The sequence below is a fragment of the Trachemys scripta genome, chromosome 8, assembly GCF_013100865.1.
Source record: "Trachemys scripta elegans isolate TJP31775 chromosome 8, CAS_Tse_1.0, whole genome shotgun sequence".
Taxonomy (NCBI): Eukaryota; Metazoa; Chordata; order Testudines; family Emydidae; genus Trachemys; species Trachemys scripta.
The window spans coordinates 72,170,203-72,191,071 of record NC_048305.1 but is presented as its reverse complement, the minus strand read 5'-3'; the positions used below and the strand labels follow the sequence as shown (position 1 = coordinate 72,191,071).

The 20,869-nt window shown below is 39.7% G+C and overlaps 1 protein-coding gene across 2 annotated transcripts in view; it reads left to right on the top strand.

Moving 5' to 3' along the window:
- Positions 1–20,869, top strand: part of SNX7 (sorting nexin 7) — a 53,044-nt gene that overhangs the window by 15,967 nt on the left and 16,208 nt on the right. For both annotated transcript variants that reach the window (XM_034779455.1, XM_034779454.1), the window contains exons 2-7: positions 45–227; positions 1,442–1,552; positions 1,968–2,132; positions 3,313–3,517; positions 6,259–6,458; positions 10,323–10,409. In XM_034779455.1, the coding sequence (XP_034635346.1) occupies positions 45–227; positions 1,442–1,552; positions 1,968–2,132; positions 3,313–3,517; positions 6,259–6,458; positions 10,323–10,409 (951 nt within the window). The remainder of the gene's footprint in view (positions 1–44; positions 228–1,441; positions 1,553–1,967; positions 2,133–3,312; positions 3,518–6,258; positions 6,459–10,322; positions 10,410–20,869) is intronic.

Genomic DNA, 20,869 nt, shown 5'->3' with positions numbered 1-20,869 from the left:
TATATGTTAATAAGAATTTCATCAAATGTCTTATTTATCTATAGGATACATCACTGACTGAGGCAAATTCATTCAGTCCTTTGATACCAACATCCCCCTCTTCTATGATAAACCAGTACAAGTTTGAAGATGAGCCAGAATTAAGGGATCTCTTCATTACTGTTGATGATCCTGAAAGTCACATTACTGCCATTGAGACTTTCATTACCTATAGAGTTGTTACAAAGGTAAGTGTTTAATAGTCATGATAGTTTAAGTGTAAAGTAAAATTTTACAGGTGTTTAGTGTTTTAAAGGATTTCAAATAATCTTTCTAACATTTCAAAATTATATTCTGATTTTGCAGTGAGTTAACAGCTTAGTCAAATTATTTCCAACTAGTGGCTAGATTCTAAAAACACTTAAGGTGAGTAAGATTACTCATGTGAATATTTGCATGACTGAGTGCTTGAATGAGAGATCATTAAAGGACTAGCTGAAGTTATTTTAATGATTGCAAAAGCAGCCTTTTGTGTGAAATTGGCATTTGCTATTGTGTGTGTGGCATTTGTATTATTCATGACAAGAACATGAAACAAGAGGAAGGCTGATGCAGTTGGAAAGTACTATATTGGCATAAGTGTCGTGGCTGGAAGCTGGCAGAGTGGAGCGGGCTGGGGCTGGCTTCTTTGCTTCCGCCGCTGCCGGTGAGTGTGGGGAGGTTGGGGAAAGGGCGCCCCTGCCGTACTCACCTGCGGCGGCAAGTGGAATGCCGCGGCCCCAGCCCGCTCCGCTTTCCTTGCCCCGGCCCCAGCCGTGTCGCTGGGGGAGGGGTTGGGGAAAGGTCCCACATTCACCGGCAGCGGCAGAAACAGAGCAGCCCGGCCCGAGCCCGCTCCACTCCGCCAGGTCCCAGCCGCAGCGCTCCGCTTCCCGCCACTGGTGAGTACGGGGGGGCGTCCTTTCCCCAACCTCCATGCATTCACCGACGGCGGGAAGCAGAGCGCCGCAGCTGGGAGCTGACGCGCTGATCTGCCAGAGCGCTGCTTTACCGCGTTGTATGCGAACCCGTGTTATATCGGGTCGCGTTATATCGGGGTACAGGTGTACTCCTCTGAGGGTATATGTCTACACTCCAGCTGGGAGGTGTGATTCCCAGCTCAGGTAGCCAGTCATGCGCTAGTGCTGCTTGAGCAAATGTGCTAAAAATAGCTAGGTAGCTAGGGTAGCACAAGTGGTGGCTCAGGCTAGCTCCCAAAGTATGTGTCCAGGGAGCCTGGGTGGGTTGGTACTCAAGCTAGCCCCAGCTCCTGTGCTATCCCAGCTACGTTGCTGTTTTTGGTTTGCTAGCTCGAGCAGAGCTACTATATATCTGTCTACCCGAGCTGGGAATCACATCTCCCAGCTGCAGTGCAGACATACTTTTAGATTTTCCATCTTAATTTTGTGGTTATGATTTTCAGACATCTCGTGGTGAGTTTGACTCCAGTGAATATGAAGTTCGAAGACGATATCAAGATTTCCTTTGGTTGAAGAGCAGACTTGAAGAAGCACATCCAACGCTGATTATTCCTGTAGGTTCACTGGATTTTGTGTTACATTTGTTCTTTTGTGTTAAATTTATCTGTAGTGAGCTTTGGAGAAATCTCTTTCAGGATTCTGGGGTCTAACAACCATTAAGAAGCTAATGTAGTTTGATTAATCTTTTATGTGCATGTGCAAAATTCAGAGAAAAATAAGGGCATTTCTCTTTTCCTTAACCTACTCTCCCTTTCCTTTCTCTTGATTTTTATATCTATTCTGATGCATTATCTATTGCTAGAATCAGATTGAAACACTGTTTACTGTGTTAATTTTATAGTGTTTTTTTGTGTGTGTGTGTGTAGTGAATTGTACAAGAATGTCTACCGTCTCATGGGTAGTAGAACTATTGTAATATATGTAATATGCAAAGTTATACAATGTTTTATTTATTTATTTTCCCCTCAGCCATTGCCTGAAAAATTTATAATGAAAGGAATGGTGGAACGATTCAGTGATGAATTCATTGAGACTCGAAGGAAAGCATTGCATAAATTTTTGAACCGAATTGCTGAGCATCCAACTTTGACTTTTAATGAAGACTTCAAAATATTTCTTACGGCACAAACCTGGGTAAAAAAAAAAAAAATCATCTGATTTATAGTTACAAGAAATTATGAACTGCCTTACTAGGGGCCTGCATAGTTCAGTATCTTCTTACCAACCATGGCTAGTGATAGAAGTGTCATAGGAAGGTGCAAGGAATCCTGCAGTAGGCAGCTATTGAATAATTGCCAATAAGAAAAAATTATTTCTGATACCCGTCAGAGTTTGTCTTATGCTCTGAAGAATGAGGGTTGGTCTCCCTTCCAAAACTCTTATTCTGACTCTTCTAATTCTAATGCATGTGATTTTAAATTATTTTTTGTTTTGATATTTGTCCCTTTTTGCCCATATTTTTTAAAAACAGTAGTAATAATCTGTTCATTGACAATGCAGCCAATAGACCACCATTTAATTTCCCACTGTAAACTGTGCAGAATGTATCCACTGGAAAAGAAAGCAAGAATTTTGTCCTCCAAAGAGCATAGCTCTGAACTTAACCAAATGTTCCATTAGCAGTTTATAGAAGTGGAGGGAAAGTAAAAAGGAAAGAAAGAGGGGCTGCTGTTCACTGTAAGAACATAATTTTCCCCAATGGATGACTTTTCTCTGCACATGCTTCCCTCTGTTGTCTTGCCCAAAAGTCTGCATACTGGCTGACTCTGCTTTAAGACTGAAAGGGGAAGAGGTTTGTATTGTCTTAATCCTTCCCTTCCTAATCCCCCTGCATGCTCCCTGCTTAAGTAGAGCATGGCTAACCTATGACACAGAATGGTTATCCTTGACCATACAGCCTTCAACCACAATATAAAAAGGGAAATTAGTAAAGGGATGGGGGGAGGAAGGGAAAGAGAGTCTAATTGCTACATACTTAATAACTTTACAATAAGATCTAGACATCAAATTAAAACCTAAAGTAGTTTTGTTTCAGGGCCGCCCAGAGGATTCAGGGGGCCTGGGGCAAAGCAATTTCGGGGGCCCCTTCCATAAAAAAAATTGCCATACTATAGAATACTATATTCTCGTGGGGGCTCCTGCGGGCCCGGGGCCTGGGGTAAATTGCCCCACTTCCACCCCCTTACCCTCCCGGGCGGCCCTGGTTTGTTTTATTCGTTCCTGTGTAGTTTTATTGTTTTAATTTGTTTTGCTTTAATTGTAAACCATGGGTAGACAACATTAAAATATTCACAAGGGTATGTTCTTCTTGTAGGAACTTTCATCTCACAAGAAGCAGGGTCCTGGCTTGTTTAGCAGGATGGGACAAACTGTAAGAGCTGTAGCATCCTCAGTAAGAGGAGGTGGAGTTAAAAATCGTCCTGATATGTTTACAGATATAAATGACTATATGGAAACATTTAATCAGAAAATAAACTTGCTAGACAAAATATCCCAAAGAATTTACAAGGAAGAAAGGGGTAAGTAGAAATAATGAACACACGCTTGTTTTTATTGACTTCAGAAAGTAATATATTGAACAAGTGAATTACTGTGAAAAGTTAGTTCACTTTCACTGTTCCACACAAAATGCTGCTTTCTAGCAAGAGAAATGGAGAACAAGAAATTCTTACTTTTTTCATTCAATGTCTAATCCTCAGCCTATTGGCAGATCAGTGTGCAGCTGTGTGGGGATCCACATCTGGAAGCCTTCCTCATTGGTTTGAAGTTGTTAAGATGCCTGCAGAGGTAGCATGCTCATCTCTCAAGAGAGAAGGAAAATAACTTGCCGATAACCTCACCTTTCTCTTGCTTGTTACTGAGTCACACCTGGAACTTCCTTGGACAGAATCAGCATAAATAATGTATTAATAGGGAGGGTAGTTTAACTATGCTGACAAGAAACTGAAAACTAAGAAGACCTAGACGTTTGGTTGGCTTTTTACCATACTAATTGGAAAAACAGTATGAACGCTTTTTGTTGTATACAGATGACTACTTCTTAAAGTGAGATATAAACACTTATTTCCTACTAGCATAATGACAATCCCATTCTGAATCCCAGTTGTTTGTAGATATTCAAACCCCTACAAATTCTTATATGTTAACCAGAACCTCTTATGAAGTTTTTTGTTTCTACAAATATAGTGTTCTGTACCTGTCAAACTGAGAAGTTCTTTGTACTTATTTTGAACCTTAGTCTGTGTGTATATCCAAATACTGGAGTGTGTAGAATCAACAAAAAAATGTTGAGATGTTCAGGAAGGGATCCCTGATTACTATCAAAAGATGTCTGTTACTATAGATATGTGTTATAATGAACAATATGGTGTAATTGATGAAGGGTGCTTACAATCTAAATATGTTCTGTGACTGATGAGGAATATTTGTTACTGCAGATTTTTATGTGATTTATAAAATAATGATTCATTGAAAGATATTTGTAACTCATTAGGAATTGCTTGTTGCCACAGATGTTGTTAGTAATATGTTGGGGTTAGAAATTTCTTTACCTTATCAGTCATGTAACCTGACATATCATAAAAAATTCCATAAGTAATTAGGCAAATAAAAATATCAAAAACTGGACACAGTGGAATATGTTGTGGGAAAGTTACTTTTCCTTCCCCCCCACAACGGAATTGTATTTGTCCTAAGCCTTGTTAAATCTGAACATGTAACACTGTCACATCCATTCTTTTGGTTGATTCTGCATCTTTATTTGGTGTCACATGAAAGAGAATTTTAAAAAATATTACCTTTCTTGTTGGTCATAACATCTGTCAGATGGGTTTGTTTGAACTTCATGCTCTTGTTAAAATTTTCCTTGATTTTCAAGAAAAAAAGTTTGTTCTGAATGGAACAGCAGCTTGCATGCTTACTTGAATCTTTAAATTATATACTTTCTGAGCTTGAATCTGATCTCACGCTGAACTATGTTTTAAAAATCCCACTGGTCAATACTTGAGGGTTTTCTCTTGCATGTAAAAATACTTTGAAATGCTTCACTGTGTTCCATAATAACTAAGGCTTTGTTTCCTTTAGCTTATTCTGTCATTCCAGATCTCTGCATGTCCTGACTAGATTGCGTGTTCCTTGCACAAAGGAAATACATATTGATCAAAGGGATTTTTTTTTTGTCTTAGCAGTTCATTCCACTAGGTGTAGTTGGCATATAGTGAGGAGAAGTTCGTGGTTATACATTTAAAGCACCAGCACCAAAATACTGGTGATAAAGTCTCATGGAGTTTTATTCACTCTCAGGTGCTGCCAGATGTTGCTTATGTCTAGCCTTTCCCAACAGTAATCTGCAGAACACTTGTCATGTGCAAAGCTGATTTTGTCTCAGCAGTGAACCATTTGTCAAGCAGTGAGTGATGCTTCCTACTAGTTGTAGCCCAATCTGGGATTTTCCATTAAGTTTCCAGGGCTTTTTTGACCAACTAAACTCAAAACAAGCATCCCTCTCTACACACACTGCTTCACGTGTCTCTGTGTTGGATGTTTCTTTGGTATAAAGTCAGCTGTGACCAAGTTGTAGAGGGCAAAAAAAGTGGAGGGACTGAAAACCTCAGCAGTCAGAATCAAATTAAAAAGTGACATTAGAGCAGTGTGGACTTGATCCAAAGTCATAGCCACTTCAATTTACCTTGGCCCATAACACATGAACATTGGTAATGTGAACACACTGTATAGGGCCATATTCTGCTTTGCTCATCTTTAGTAGTTTATTGAAATGAATGAGACTACTCCAGAGTAAAGTTCTATAAAAGTGGCAGTATCTGGCCCTACTTTTTCTGAGAGAATACTGTGGCCACACTTACAAAGTTTTATTGCGCTATAGAGCTAATGATTGTTTTCTGAAGATATTTCTTATACTTAAAAAGAGAAATACTTCTAGAGTGGTAGTAATAAAGTGGTACTCCAGAACTGGAATGAACTTAAGCGCACCCACTGACTCTATTGTGCATGTACAGCTCTTTCAGAAAGGTAATTTTTCACTGATTGATTTTTTTAGCAATATGTTGGTAATAGCTTAACGAGTAAAAGTATGAGATGTTTCCGTTGACCAAAAATAACAACAAAAGAAGAAGAAAGCTTTGTTACTGTAATATCTTCTCCTTTTTGAGGATCATTTGGCCAGATTTTGAAACTAGCCTGTTTCTGTGCTTTGCATCTATCATTGACTTGAGTACTAATATGCAGTAATCTTCTTATTAAGGGTATTATTGTGAAATGAAGGAATATGGTCCAATCCATACTCTTTGGTGTGCATCAGAAGAAGATCTAGTAGATTCGCTGAAAGGTGTTGCCAGCTGCATTGACAAGTGCTGCAAAGCTACTGAGAATCGAATGGCAGGACTATCAGAAAATTTGCTGCCTGTTCTACATGAATATGTTCTCTACAGTGAAATATTAACGGTAAGACCATAAGGGTTGCTTATACTGGTATATTGAGTGACCTTTGAAGACAGAATCTGCTTTGTATGTAATTGATTTTGCAGTCACTACATTAACTCTTTGAGGGCTACAATTTGTCTTTCTGCTGCTAATTGAGAACATAACAAATGAGTTACAGAGTGAAAAAAGCTTATTTTAAAAAAAAAATAAAAGCAAGAATAATTTTCCTTAGGATGGCTGCCCTCTTGCACAGAATCTTTTTCTTCTTCTTCTTCCCTACTAATCAGACAAGATGCGTCCAGTCTCAAAGAGAAGATTTCTTTTCACTGTAGGGAGTCCTCTCCAGTTTCCTCTTACAGCTAACTCCCCATAACAGCAACATTAAGGGTTGAGGGGTTGTGTGTCCTTTCCCTGGAAATTGTTGCACCTTAGGAAAGGCTTACATGCTAGTGGAGAGAATAGTTGTCCTTACGTAGAAGGGTTCAAGGAATTACAACTCATGATGAATACAGAAGAACTATCTTCTCTGTGTCAAAATATTGACTCATCTAGGAATGGAGACTGATACACAAAGTAAGGCAAGGTTTTTCCCTCCTTGGAGATGTTTCTAAACCTTAAAATCCTGACTGCTATTCTGGAAAAGGGCAATGAACTTCTTTAATAGATAAGAATCTGCCATATGGTCATGCAGATGTCATGCCAGGGCCTGGTACCGTGCATTCTGTTCCATTCAAGGCCCTTCTAACAGTTTCTCTGACAGAGTCTCCCATTGGTGGGAGACAACTAGGAAAATCTTTACTCTGTCTTAGTGAATAAGAACACAATACAGTGTGGGTCAATTAAGGGACATTGGTTAAGCAAAGATCAGAGCCTCTACATCTACATCCTAGTATTAAGGTCTGTCTGCCTAACAGTACTGTCCCCGCAGAAGTCCTGACTAGACATTTTTGTCCTCATTGGAATAAACAACATTGTGATAGCAGCATTTGAGAATAGCCAGGGTGCTGTAAATGCAGCTCCCTTATGGGAGAATCCTCTCCTGAGAGTGTTTTACATCCCAGAGTGCACATATCTGTAAGCAGATCATCCCAGGAGAATGACCAATCCACAATGGGGTGTTCCAGAAGATGGTTAATTGGACAGTTTGACCAACTATCTCTCACTCTACATCCATCGCAAACCACCAGCTAAGACAAGCATTACAGCCTGTATAGAGATCCCAAAGCCTTAATATTAGGGAGAGTACACAGTCATCTTGGCCAGGGGTGATTTCTTTGCATTGCCCACCTCTTTCCTGATAGCATTAAAGACGGCAGAGAGAGACTATGGCCTGCTGAAGTTAATTACGTCAGTGTGGCAGCCTCTGCACTGGGTATCCACATCATAATGAATCGTAACCTTCAACTTGGGACAGTGCTACTATCCTGTGTTCCTTCAAGCCTTTAGATTTCATTTCCATCCTTTGCTTGTCCTGGGAGGCAGCTCTTACTATGCCTGAAGGTTGGAAAGATTGCAGCCATAGCAGGTGACAGCCTCAATTCCTTAGTCTTATTTTTAAGTATGAAAAGACAGTTACCCATACCTGCCCCAGACTTTCTCCTCAGACATATTTGTTACTTCTTCTTTGCAGTTTGGCCTGTCCCTTTGCCAGTTTTCTCTGCCCATCTCATCAGAACAGTTGCTGTGTGTGTGCTGACGAGAGATTCTATGGACAAACTGCAGAGTGACTATGTGGCCTTTCATTCGCATCTCTGAAATGAATGTTGCTTGGGTGTGTCTACATTAGCTCTCATATCTTTTGGGATACTGAGTTCTTGGTGCAACCCTTCCAATGCAACATTAGGCAGCCTTAAGCAGTTCATCCATTGGCTCCTTCCTCCTCTATTCCATGCCAGTCTCTCTCCCTTCTTTCACCCTGGATATTTTGTTCTAATGCTCACTTCTGCCCTGCACGCTGGTTAGGGTACTCCTAGGCAGACTAAGAATGCATTGATCATAGCCACGCTTTGGAAAAACCTGTTTTCTGAGGTATGACAGTGCTAGCACCTCCCAAATTGTCTCCATAAAAGTGTATGCCTAAGCAAAGGTTTTGTCACTAAGGCAGGATAATCCTCATATTTTTTGGCTTTGGAAGTGCTGAATGGGAAAGCGGATGCATTTGGGTCTTAAGGAGGAGGTTCCAGAGCCAAAAATCTTTGCATCTGGATTGGATCCCTCCTACTTGACTGATAGGGGAGACAGGACAAACCTGGGGAAAGTAGGCCTATACTACCACTATGCCTCAGAAAACAGTTAACAGGCAAGACATTTGTTTTAGGTCAGAGTACTGTTGTTTGGAGGATTTGTGAATGTGCTACCGATTAGAGCAGCAGAGGAACTGTGGAAGCATAATATATTTATTTGTTTAACTTACTAAATTAATAAAAATATGAAAATTAGAGAACTAATGAACATTCCCTGGGTTCCTCATTTACAAAAAAGCATTTGCCAATAGCTGGCACATATTAGTACTGAAATTATTAGTTTTACCTTGGAATTAGAATAGATATTTGTTATAATGGCTGACAAACAGAGAAATTCTAATGGTTTCTCCTGTAGTTTTATATAGGATAAAAGAGGAAGTAAAAGGAAAAAAAATACACAAAAGAATATTAACCCATTTCTACTTGTTTCGATTTTACTCTTATAACCATATATTTGACGTTTGTAGTCAGACAGGAGATACTTTAAGGTAGTGAATGGTAAGTTTTGTTATAAGTATGTACTATAGTGTATTACTTGATAGTCTTTAAAAAGGTATCTTATTGATAAATCATCTTCAATATGTACTAGTCAGGGTGGCAGTGTGTTTCCTCTTCAACATTAACGTTTTGACAACTAGCATAATGTGAAATAAACTTCTAACTAGGACTGGTTATGCCCTACACTGTTTAACATATACTGTACTATATATGAACACTGTAAATCTCTAAGAATATCTAAATTAAAGAGTAGAAGTTGTTGGGACAAGATAACATACAGGATTATCAGAGAGTTTTTGAATTTATACTTGCATACTATCTTTCTTCTGAGTCCTCTTAAAAAGACATAAGCTTCATAATAGTACTGTGAGGGAAGTTTAATTTCAGTTTTACAGATGGGGAAACTGAGGCACAGACTTTTTCACTGACTTCTTTGATGTCACACTGCAAATCCGGAGCAGTTTGGAATGTAACCTGTCATAATTACTGGCCCTGTAGTCTGACAACATTCCCTCCCTTTTTATATTAGTTTTTGCCATTCCACTAAGAATCAAATCTATTGAATTAGCCTTAACTTTAAATAAAAGTGGGCTTGCTAACATTGATAGATTTAGTTGATTATTTTCAGATAAAGAATTTTGATAATTTTCCTCTTCCTTTGCCACCAAACTGTGGTACATACATACATAACATAGCGGATTTACATTGATATTTCCTATAGTATCTGGTATATCATTTTAGTTGAGTCCTATCTCTTGTGCTATTGCTTTCATTCAAATAAAATACTTCCAGTATTGGGACTTCTCTAAATCACGTTTCTTGTAAAGGATTAAAATAATATGACTATTTCATAGACTGACTCACTACATAATTCTTTATAATTTGTAGCTACATAGATTCTCGTAGCGTTGGGTTTGGTAGGATTCCTAACAATTTTTCAGTTAAAAAAAAAAATGGGGGTAATAAAAACAAATATACAATAGATGCTTTGAAGTTATCTAAGTAATATCTTTTAAATCTGAGAATTCTATTGATGGGATAATCTAGAAATTCTCTAAAGTGGTAAGTACTCTTGATTGCAAGACGTCTTTGTAAACAGATTATCACAATTAAATACAATCTATTTCATCTTAATGTTTTAAAGGGTGTTCTGAAAAGAAGAGACCAAATTCAGGCAGAGCTTGATTCCAAAGTTGATGCTTTATCCAATAAAAAGGCAGAAAAGGATCTGGTAAGTTTGTAAATCTTTCTGAATGTTAAGTTGTATGACTAAGGACCCTATTCTGACTAAAAATTAAGAGTTCTCCTGACAAAAATAAGCTCTGAAAAGCCATGTTTTGGGGCTGCACACTTCCTGACCTATTCTAAAAAAGTTTGCTCATGCACTGCACAGGAAATAAGAATTGATACAGTGGTGTATTGACAGCTGCTGAAATGCCCTAGAAGAGGTAGATAGGATGGTCAAACCTGTTCCTTGTTTATGCTTTTTTTTTCTTTTTGAACAAAAATGTGCATTGTTTGTTTTTGTTTTGGAGGGATTCTGCCCTTCTGGTAGAGCTAATTGAGCTCTTGTCACCAGAACTGGTGAGGCATCTCCATGCTTGCTGCTTCTTCCTAACAAGAAGCCAGAATTTGACATTTTGGCAATAAAGCTGTAAGTTAACTACTTTGTCATTGTAAGACTGTCATTTATTCCTTTAGACTTCCACATTTTAGTGTCCATCTGTTTATCTTATGAGCCTGGCCAAGTGTCACCCAGCAACTTTTAGCTACCTTTGTCTGCAGTAGCATCAGTGTTGCAATAGTTCGTGTTTATCCTTATTTCCTTGATAGGTTTTCATTTTGTTTTAGACAATATTTGTGGGCATTTCAAAAGCACTTGATATTAGCCTAACTGCTCCCATTGAAATAATTTGGTAAGAGTCCTGTTGACTTCAGTGGGAGCAGAGTTAGGCCAGTACTGAGTGCTTTTGAAAAGCCCATGGCTTTAATGTGAAAATGTCTTAAATAGTTTCTAACAAAATGACTGTAATATCTCCTCCTTTGACACTGGATACGATTTTGAAAGCTTAATCAGCTTTCTTATGTTTGCAGTTGGTAATAAATTTGAGGGTGCAATTGATGTTACTTGGAAATCTTAAATACCTGATTTGGAGACACAGTCAAATATGTGTAAATAACAGCTTGTGCAAAATTGTAGGTGCAAACAGAGGCCTGTTTAAGGTCAGGCTGTTGTCATATACTAAACAGATGCAGTGCCATTTCGCATATTGCAAACAAGAACAATCCTATTATGTAAAAATCAACTGATATAGTTTTACGCTTTGAGAGAGGATTGAGATTGAAAACTTAATTACTTTCAATTCAAGAATCATTTGCCAACCCAGATAGCTATTTAATTGTAGTGCAAAAAGGAAAAGTTAGTGCAGAAATCTTATTTTCAAGCCACTCTCATATTCTACATAAAAAAGCATAAAATCCTAATACTTGGTTTCAGAACAGTCAGTCAGATGACATGAGCAAAGCAGGCATTTTTTTCTCTGAATATCAAGACTGAATGATTGGGTTGCCCCTCCTGCCGGGTAGTGACAATGGGTAGTAGAGCGCTGTCAAACAAGGGGAAGAACAAAGTGTCCAAGCTCCTGCTACTGTTTGCCACATCTCAGGCTTGTTCTTTAATATCAATAACTTAATTTTAGTTCCGGCAATGAACCTTAGGTTTTATATTTTTAATTTAATTTCTGGCATACTTTGAGATCATGCTCCTTTTACTGCACTGACTCAGAATATGTGAGCAGCTGCGCTGCAGGGCAGACAAGATGACTGACCCAAATTTAGCTTATTTCTTCACTGAGGACATGTCTAGCAATCTGTCTCCATGGGTTTTCTAGATGGCTCTATTTATTTTGGTAGTTGCTTTTCTAGTAGACTCTCTTTGCAGCTATTGAAACCTTCCTTAAGCTACCTGCAGTCAAGAAGATGGGGGAGTAAGTGTTAAATTGCTTATTGACTGACAGATCTGCTCCGCCTTCCTCTACATAACCCAGGTTTTTAGAATTGCCAGGAAATTAGCAGACAAGCCAAACTATTTTTAATGTCCAAATGATCAGTGATCCTGATAGAAATTACTATTGTGTAAAGGATATGAGTGTTACTAATTTATATGAGCAAATAGTAGGTAGAAAAGGCTGAAGAAATGTAATAAAAGGGTAGCACAGTTTGTTCTTTGCAATGAAGGGTGACTAGCAAGAACAAGTTAGTACAGAAGGGAGACATACTGGAGCTTAATATGTCTTACTAAAAGGAAGAATGATGTGATAAACAGAAGCCTATCTGAAGTACTTGTATGGTGCCCTTTCCAGTTTGACATATGGGGAACCAAGGCATAGTGAGACTGTGACTCACTGGAGCCCGGGACTGAAGCTGAAGCCTGAGCCCCGCTGCCCAAGGCTGAAGCCAAAGCTCAAGCAACATAGCTTCACAGGGCCTCCTGTGGTGTGGGGCTTGGGCAATTACCCTGCTAGCTAGCCCTGCCCTGGGTCCCCAACAGGAGCCCCCCACTCCTGAGCAATCTCAATGTTCCCAGCTGTTCATCTAACTTACTGGGTCACCTTTGAGGTCAATTCCCTATAGTGTAGTCCCTGGTGGTGCTCCCCAGGTCCTGCTACAGGTGGCCTCTTGCCTATATGAGGCTTCCAATGTCTATTTGCCCCCCCGAACATGTCAGAAGGAAAAGGGGAAACTAGCCACAATCCCAGGCAGGGCTCCCCTTGCTACTGGATTGCATTATCAGTCCCTAGCAGCCTCTCCTGCTCCTGGGCAAACTTCTCCCTCCATCTTTTTAAGCTCCCCTTCTCCAAGTGCACCTAAGTGGAGCATCAGCAGACATGGCACTGAGAAGACTTGACTTGGGAGCTGTCAGAGCACCTGAAGCAGGTGGAGGAAGAGAGCTGAACTAGGTTCCTTACCTAGGACCCATATCAGACTGCTACTAGTTGAGCTACATGGCTAAGTGCAGTAGCTGGCAGCAGGACAAGGCTGTTATTCCAAAGTGGGGGACTGGGTGTTGGATGTGGGGATGGTTGCTGGAAAAGAAAAAGAGCCTAGTCCCAGTACTGTCTCTCTCACCCACCCCTAACGTGAGAGTTGGGGGATCTGCAGCTCCATGTGATACAATGCAGGGGAGTTGGGCTTCCGAATCCAGAAGCTTTGCTGGGGAGCCAGCCCCTACCCCTTGTGGTGCCCCCAGAGGGGACATGGGCCACTGGGGACATGTGAAAGCACTTGAAAGTTAGGAGATGCCAGATTTATAGTTGCCAGAAACTTTAATTCTGCCCCAATGTATGGATGCATTATGATAGTGTTCGCTTACATGATTTTTCCTACAGGACCCATGCCTCAGTCAGTGCACAGGATGGACATGCAAGGGGGCAAAATTAAGGTTGCGGTGGAAACTATAATTCTGGCATTTCCTAACCTTTGAGTGCTTGAGTTTGCAACCTAAATTTAATGTTTTCATGTAGTTTCTTTGCATGAAATACTATACAGTATAAAAAAAATACTTAAGTTACAACATTTGTGTCTACACAGCAAAGATTTGACACAAATGGTTTCTGTTAGACGTCTCATAATCTGTTTAATGTAAAGACGAGCTGGGAGAAGTCTCATGTTCAAACTATTCTGACATTTGTAATGTGTATTTTTTTTTATTCCCCATTTGATTTCTTGACAGTGAACTAAACATATTGAAATATTACTATCTGGTGTCGTTTGATACCTACAGGATCATATTCTGGAATGATGTACGTGTGTTTTATTATGTAGTTTGTAATTGAACTCTAGTCTCTTTTGAGACAACACATACCTTTGGTTTTCATGAAGTACAAATTTATTTTACTTGTATCTTTTACTGTCCTCGTTTTGCTGCCACTGTGTCTGTGCATCTGTCTTCGATCCGCTCTGCTGCTTTTCACTTGTCTTCCCTCCTTAGTATACATAGGAAGTTTACTTTGCTGTGTCCAAGTAATTGCAGTAAGCTGAAGATCATGCAACTACTCCAGTCACTGAGCATGCTAGGACCTTTTTGATTTACATTCCTCTATATTTTTAAATGGCATATAAACTAATTATAGAGGAATGTAAACCAAAAAGGTCCTAGCATGCTCAGTGAGTGGAGTAGTTGCATGATCTTCAGCTTACTGCAATTACTCAGACACAGCAAAGTCTACAATTGCTAGACTGTTACATGATCTTTACTATATTTGAATGAACAAATCTGGATGAAAACTACGTTGAAACTAGAGGCGCTGCTGATTTAAGAGCCTGGTCCAAGATCATTAAAGTAAATGGAAAGATTTGCTGGTTTAGTGAACTTTGGATCAGGTCTTCAGGCCTAAGTTTAGGAAGGTGTTTATTAGAGCTGTATGGCGAAAGCTAAATTCATTTTGTGGAAGACTTCACTATTTTGAAATTTGGTTTCATTCTGATTTTCAGCACCCCCCCCCCCTTTAGAAATTCTTTGTGAAAGTGAATAGTGGGAAGCCCTGGGTGCCCAGCCTCTAACCAGTCCACCTAGCAGGTGGCTTCAGAGCCATGGATCTTGGAAGACCTGTGAGCCTGGGCTGCCGAGGAAATGGGAACTTAGGAGCCAGGGCTTCCAGGTTCTTGGTTACCTATTAGTCTGAGGCGGTGGGAGCCTGAAAGCCCAGGCTGCTGAGGAGCTGGGTGATCTAACAGAAACCTGCCTGAGATACATTGTATCTTAGTCAAAATTGAATCAACACTGCAAAATGTTTAGATTTTGATGCATTGTCAATTAAATCTTTGGCATGTTTCCAACCAGTTGTGGTACTTATGTATTTAAAGCTATTCATATATATGAATTGTGCCTTTGAAGTCAATACACATCTTGAAATCAGTGAGACAGTCAACGTCCTGAATTGGGGCCTAAATACTTATATCCTTCTTGCACAGAAATATTGTCTGCCTCTTTATAAGCTGTATGAAATTTCAGTTCCTTACTAAATTGCTCTATGCTTTAGTGGAACTGCCAGTAGGAAGTATAGAGATTACCAGTAGGAAGTACAGAGGAAAAACAGTATGCAAAAGGGAAGAGGTGAGCAAAGAACCATATTCAAAAGTGTGGGGGGAAAAAAAAGTAAAACTACACCTTCCCCCCCCAAACCCTGTTGTAGGAGCTTATATAATTAGCTGTCATACAAATAAATTCCCAGATGCAATTTTTTAAAAAAGTTTAATTAAAATTTTATTTCTGAACAAATGCCCAATTTTCAGCCAAATGGATGCCATTTGTAATGTTGGCAATGTGTATGCCCATTCAAAGGATCACAAGCCAGTTACTAACTTGCTCTAGCAGTTAGGAGAAACAGCTGATATTTAAAATTTGATGGACAGCTGTGCAAAATCCTAAAATAGAATATTTAAAATGTAAATAATTTTTAAATGCCACTTTTTATTTTTTACAGCAATGAGTAATTAAAGCTGTTAGAAACTGGTTTCTCACTTAATTTCACAAGTGTCATACTACTCAGCATTATGCTCAAATGCTTATTGTATTTTCTGTGTTTAAGAACAATTGGTATATCCATACATAAATTCATGCTGCTTTGGCTAACCACATATGCAATTTTTTCTTTCAAGATTGTATTTTTCTTAAAGCCTGATGCAGTGTTCTAACATACTAAAATGGTACTTGTAGCCCAAGAAACTCAATTTTGTTGAATTTGTGAGCATTAGAGCTATTTATAAATAAAAAGGAAAGATTTTCCTTGTCACAATATTTATTATACTGGGGTAATTTTTTGTAGTTAATATGTTGCATCATAGTAGTGATCATATCTATTCTGTTTAAAAAGAATCTTTCAAGATAATCCTCTGTACAGCCTGTTCTTTTCCTCTATTTGTTTCCTAATTTTAATTCAGATAAATGCCTGGAGCAGTGTGATTAATCAACGTTCAGGCCTCTGATTCTTTCTTTGAATCTTCTGAAATGTGTGAGAAATAAGAAGATCATGTTGCTGAGATCTTATTTCTGCTTTGCAATGTTTATAGCTTTAGCACAGATGTTGGTCAGATCTAATCTGATCTTGAAATTGCCACTCAATTAGATAACATGGAATTGTATTTCCAAGAACTTTCCTTAATTAGAGCTTAAACGCCTTTTTCTTGTTGTCAAGGTAGTCTTGACTACAAAAATTGGTGCACTGTTGTTTTGTTGACCCTACAGTCAAACTAAAATAATAGCAGTAACATGCCAATACCAGAGGTATTAATAGAACATTATTGTTGAATTTCTGTGTACAAATGAAAATATTCAATATTCTGATTCTTGAAACAATCATAACTAGGTCCTCAGAGTTATGAGCTGACTAGTCAACCACACACCTCATTTGGAACCGGAAGTACACAATCAGGCAGCAGCAGAGAAAAAAACAAAACAAAACCAAAAAGACCTCGCAAGTACAGTTCTGTGTTAAATATAAACTACTAAAAAAAAGCTGCATTTTTTTTCTGCATAGTAAAGTTTCAAAGCTGTATTAAGTCAATGTTAAGCTGTAAACTTTTGAAACAGCAACCATAAAGTTTTGTTCAGAGTTACAAACAACCACCATTCCTGAGCCATTCATAACTCAGAGGTTCTACTGTAATATACATGCAACTTCACCAAGTAATGAGTACTGTGAGAACCAAAAACTTTGTACTTCCTGATAAGGTGTATATATGTTTTGTGCCCAACCATTCTGTAATAAATAAGCATAGTAGTAAAATGAACAAGATGTGTGCTAACCTTTACTACTCAGCCAGTTTTGCTTTTAGTAGCATCGCTTTTCTCCCATCCTTTTTCTATTTAAAGTCAGGGACCCAATATTATTTATCTGTTGAGCACTTACCACATTTCAGGATTTATATAAATGTTTTTTCCACTGAATTTCCTTTCACAGAAAAATTACACACACAGGACTTGATTTTGTTCTCAGTAAAGTCAACAGTAATATTCCCACTGACTTCAATGGTACAGTATGGGTATGTCTACATTGCAATAAAACACCCGCTCTGGCCTGTTTCAGCTGACTTGGGCTCACAGGGCTTGGGCTGTAAAATTGTGGTGTAGCCATTTGGGCTTGGGCTGGACCCTTCTAAATAAAACTGCGATTCTGTCACAGAGGTCGTGGAAGTCATGGATTCCGTGATTTTCCACAGCCTCCGTGACTTTCACAGCTGCAAAAGCCGGTGCAGCTGATCCCGGGGCCAGCTGTTCGGGTGCCCCATGACAGCCACCCTGACTGCTGCTCGGGCAGCCTGGGGCAGCTGGCCCCAGGGAGGGCCCGAGCAACGGACCCAGGGGCAGCCCCAGGGAGTACCTGAGCAGCGGACCCAGGGGCAGCCTCACCAGCCGCTGCTCAGGCGGCTGGCATGGGAGAAGCACCTGAGCAGTGGTCCCGGGGAGCACCCAAGCAGCGGTCAGCAGGGGTGGCTGGAGGCAGTCAGCCCCCAGCAGCGGTGTCCTAGGGCACCCCAGAGCAGCAGCACCCCAGACCCTAGGAGCTGCTAAGTTTTAGTCGGGCGTATTTATATAGTAAGTCATGGACAGGTCATGGGCTGTGAATTTTTGTTTATTGCCCGTGACCTGTCCATGACTTTTACTAAAAATATCCATGACTAAATCTTAGCCTGTAACGGGGTTGGGACTCCCCACCTGGCACCTCTTGCTGGTGACTTACGGGAATTAGCTCAGTCCAGTGGAGCGCCCTCTCTCGGTGGTGTCCCACCCGTTGTCTCACCCTTGGTTGGCGCCTGAGCCCACGTTGCTCCCAACTTGCGGAGTCTTCTTCGAGCCACTGCCCTCCGGCAGTGCCCTTAGTCCATCCTCACCCCCTTCCGGGGGAGGGGTTGATCAACAGTCTCTCTGCGCCCCAGCCACCATGTCCAACCACACACCCCAAAATCTAATCCCTCTTGTCAGGGATCTGGCATAGTCTATGATGGCCACTCCCTACGGCCGATGGCTGGGTGTACTGCAAGGCGGGTACCCAGGCCCGCCCTCTACTCTGGGTCCCGGCCCAGAGACCTTCTGGCAGCAGCCTCACTGTCCTCCTTCTCTCCCCTCGTCTGTCCGCTTCCCTGGGCCGCTTCCCCTACGGCCCCTTGCACCCACTAGGCCCTTCCCTTCAGGGCCTGCAGCCTGCCAGGCCTCAGGCTAGAGCTCCTTTCTGCTCCCTGAGCCTGGCCAGCACTGTGCTGTCCGTGGTGAGTGTCTCCCTGGTCTGGAGACAGACCTTCCCCTGTCAAAGGCCCTGGGACAGACTGACTGCTTCCTTCCTGAGCAATCTTTTTATAGGGCTGAGCTGGGCCCTGATTGGTGGTCTCCAATCTGGGCCCTGATTGGCTGCCTGTCTGTGCCGGCGCACTGGCCTGTTGCAGCCCACACTCTCAGGGAGTGGGGCAGTCTGCCCCACTACATAGTCTTACTTATAAACAAAACAAACCATTCAGCCTGTCTTAGGAAGTGTGTTCTCAATGAAAACTAAGTCAATGACAAGTTTGAAGTTTTAAAATTAAACTGATTTAGCATACTTGAGGCATAGCACTTTTTTGAACGGTTTTCTTTTTGTAAAATATAAAACATTTTTCATATTCAGATGAATTTTAAATGGTTAAGACTTTTATTATGTTTAAAAAATACGCTGAAGTTTTTAACAACAGTGACTTCAGCATAAAAGGATTTTTAATTTTTTGTTTGTTTGTTTTGGTTAAAAAGAAGTGCCTGAAAGCAGAAGCTTATGATTGAGAAGGCACCTTACTCTGGTGCTTTCATTATAATTAATATCCACCACTGAGCTTGGTTCTATTTTGTATGGTTTTTAAAATTTATTTTTAAGCAGATCTTATATAGCTTTTGATGATCTCCACTCAGATGTCAGATTGAACTTGTCAGTGCAATCTAGTGGTCAAAAATTCTGCTGACAATGAGTGGCTTGAACTCTAATCCAATTTGAAAAGCATTTCTGCCATAGATGTCGAATCACAAACTGCCATTAGTGCTGATAAAAGGCTAGTGCAAAATCTTTAGATGAGTTGTTAAATTGTTCTTTGTCACTGAATGGTTTAAGAAATGGGAGATTATAAAGGCTACAAAATATTTTGAGGTCAATACAGCTGTTACTGCTGAGGCTTTCTGATTTCATTCAAATAGGTTTGAGTCACAAATGAACTTCATGACATTAAGGTTTTCTGTTTGAGTAAATCAAGAACACAAGGTCATTGTATTTACCCTGTCTCTCTGCATAACAATATGTGATTCGACATATAGCTGAAGAAAGCCAATAGTGTAGAATATTGCTGCCCTGGCTGTGTTTTCATACAAGAGAGAACTGAATTCAGCTTAAGTGTGGGATTTAACACAAGGTTTATTGTGACATAACTGTTTAAAAAAATCTGGAAAATAAATCTAAAATGCTGAAATTGCAGTTATAAATCTTGTTGGAACAAATGAATTAGCTCTTGCTGCCAGTATTCTGTGGTTTATATCCCACTGATGGGCTGATGCCAAAAAGACATGGCCTGAAATCTAAAGAGGCTAGAAAGCATCAAGTCAGATGACAGACCTCTCAGTGATGTTGCGAAGCCAGCTGAGGAAGTGCATCAGATGTTTTTGACCAGTTCCACTGAAATAATCATAGCTTCTTAATTTTATCACTTATGTTATGGAGTCTTATACTATTTGATTTTAGAGTGTTATGTAAATATATTTATTAAAAGTACTACAGGTAAAGTATTGTATTTATTGCGTTTCTTTAATTAGCCAGTAAATGTTCTAGATTCCTAAGGCCTAATTTTCAAGCATCTATATTTCGTTCAATACTCAGAATAAAGATCTCTTTATCTGTTGCTAAACATATTAAACGTCCATAAATGAATAAATTGTAAAGCTAAGAATGCACGTAATCCTTAAGGTAACTCATTTAAAAGACAATGCTTTTAAAGCAGAAATATTCTGGCGGCTACTTCTGTTCACTTTCTGTGTTCCTTAGCTTAGAATACAGAGTTACCATAGAATGTTTTGTTTCCCATTTACGGTAATATACTAAAGGTAGCTGGGCCCTACAGGATTTCTAGGCTCAACTTTTTATATCTTTCAACAGTAGCCATTTGGATTTTGTTGCCAATTTCTTTTCTTCTGTAATGTGTGAGATTCAGATTGTTGCACTCTAGCTCCCTCCTTTTGTTTGTTTATTGGTTGATTGGTTCTGTGGTATCTTCGTGATTGTCAGTAACTGGTTTAGATCAGCTTCATCTTGTCCTCATCCCTTTTGCTTTAGCAACTGCTTCAGCATCTTCAAAATATCTTTTAAACCAGAAACATTATATTATTTATTTATTTTTGAGGGATAGTCCCATCTCTTGCAATGCTTTTGTCAAGTGGATTATTCCTCCTTCAGAAACTAGATTTTAGTGCCACACGTTGCCAAACATGGTACAATATATTGAAATCAAAGTTTCATAAGGTAGAAAAAAGGTATTGCTCTGGTATACTTCCTTATATGTCAGTTAGTGATTAATGAATTGTAGCTTGTAGAGAACATAGCAATCCATCACCTATCCCAAGTTTAAGTTATTTAGTAGTTAACTCTGCATGCTTGGTTTTGAGGTGGGAAATAAGGGGGAAATCAG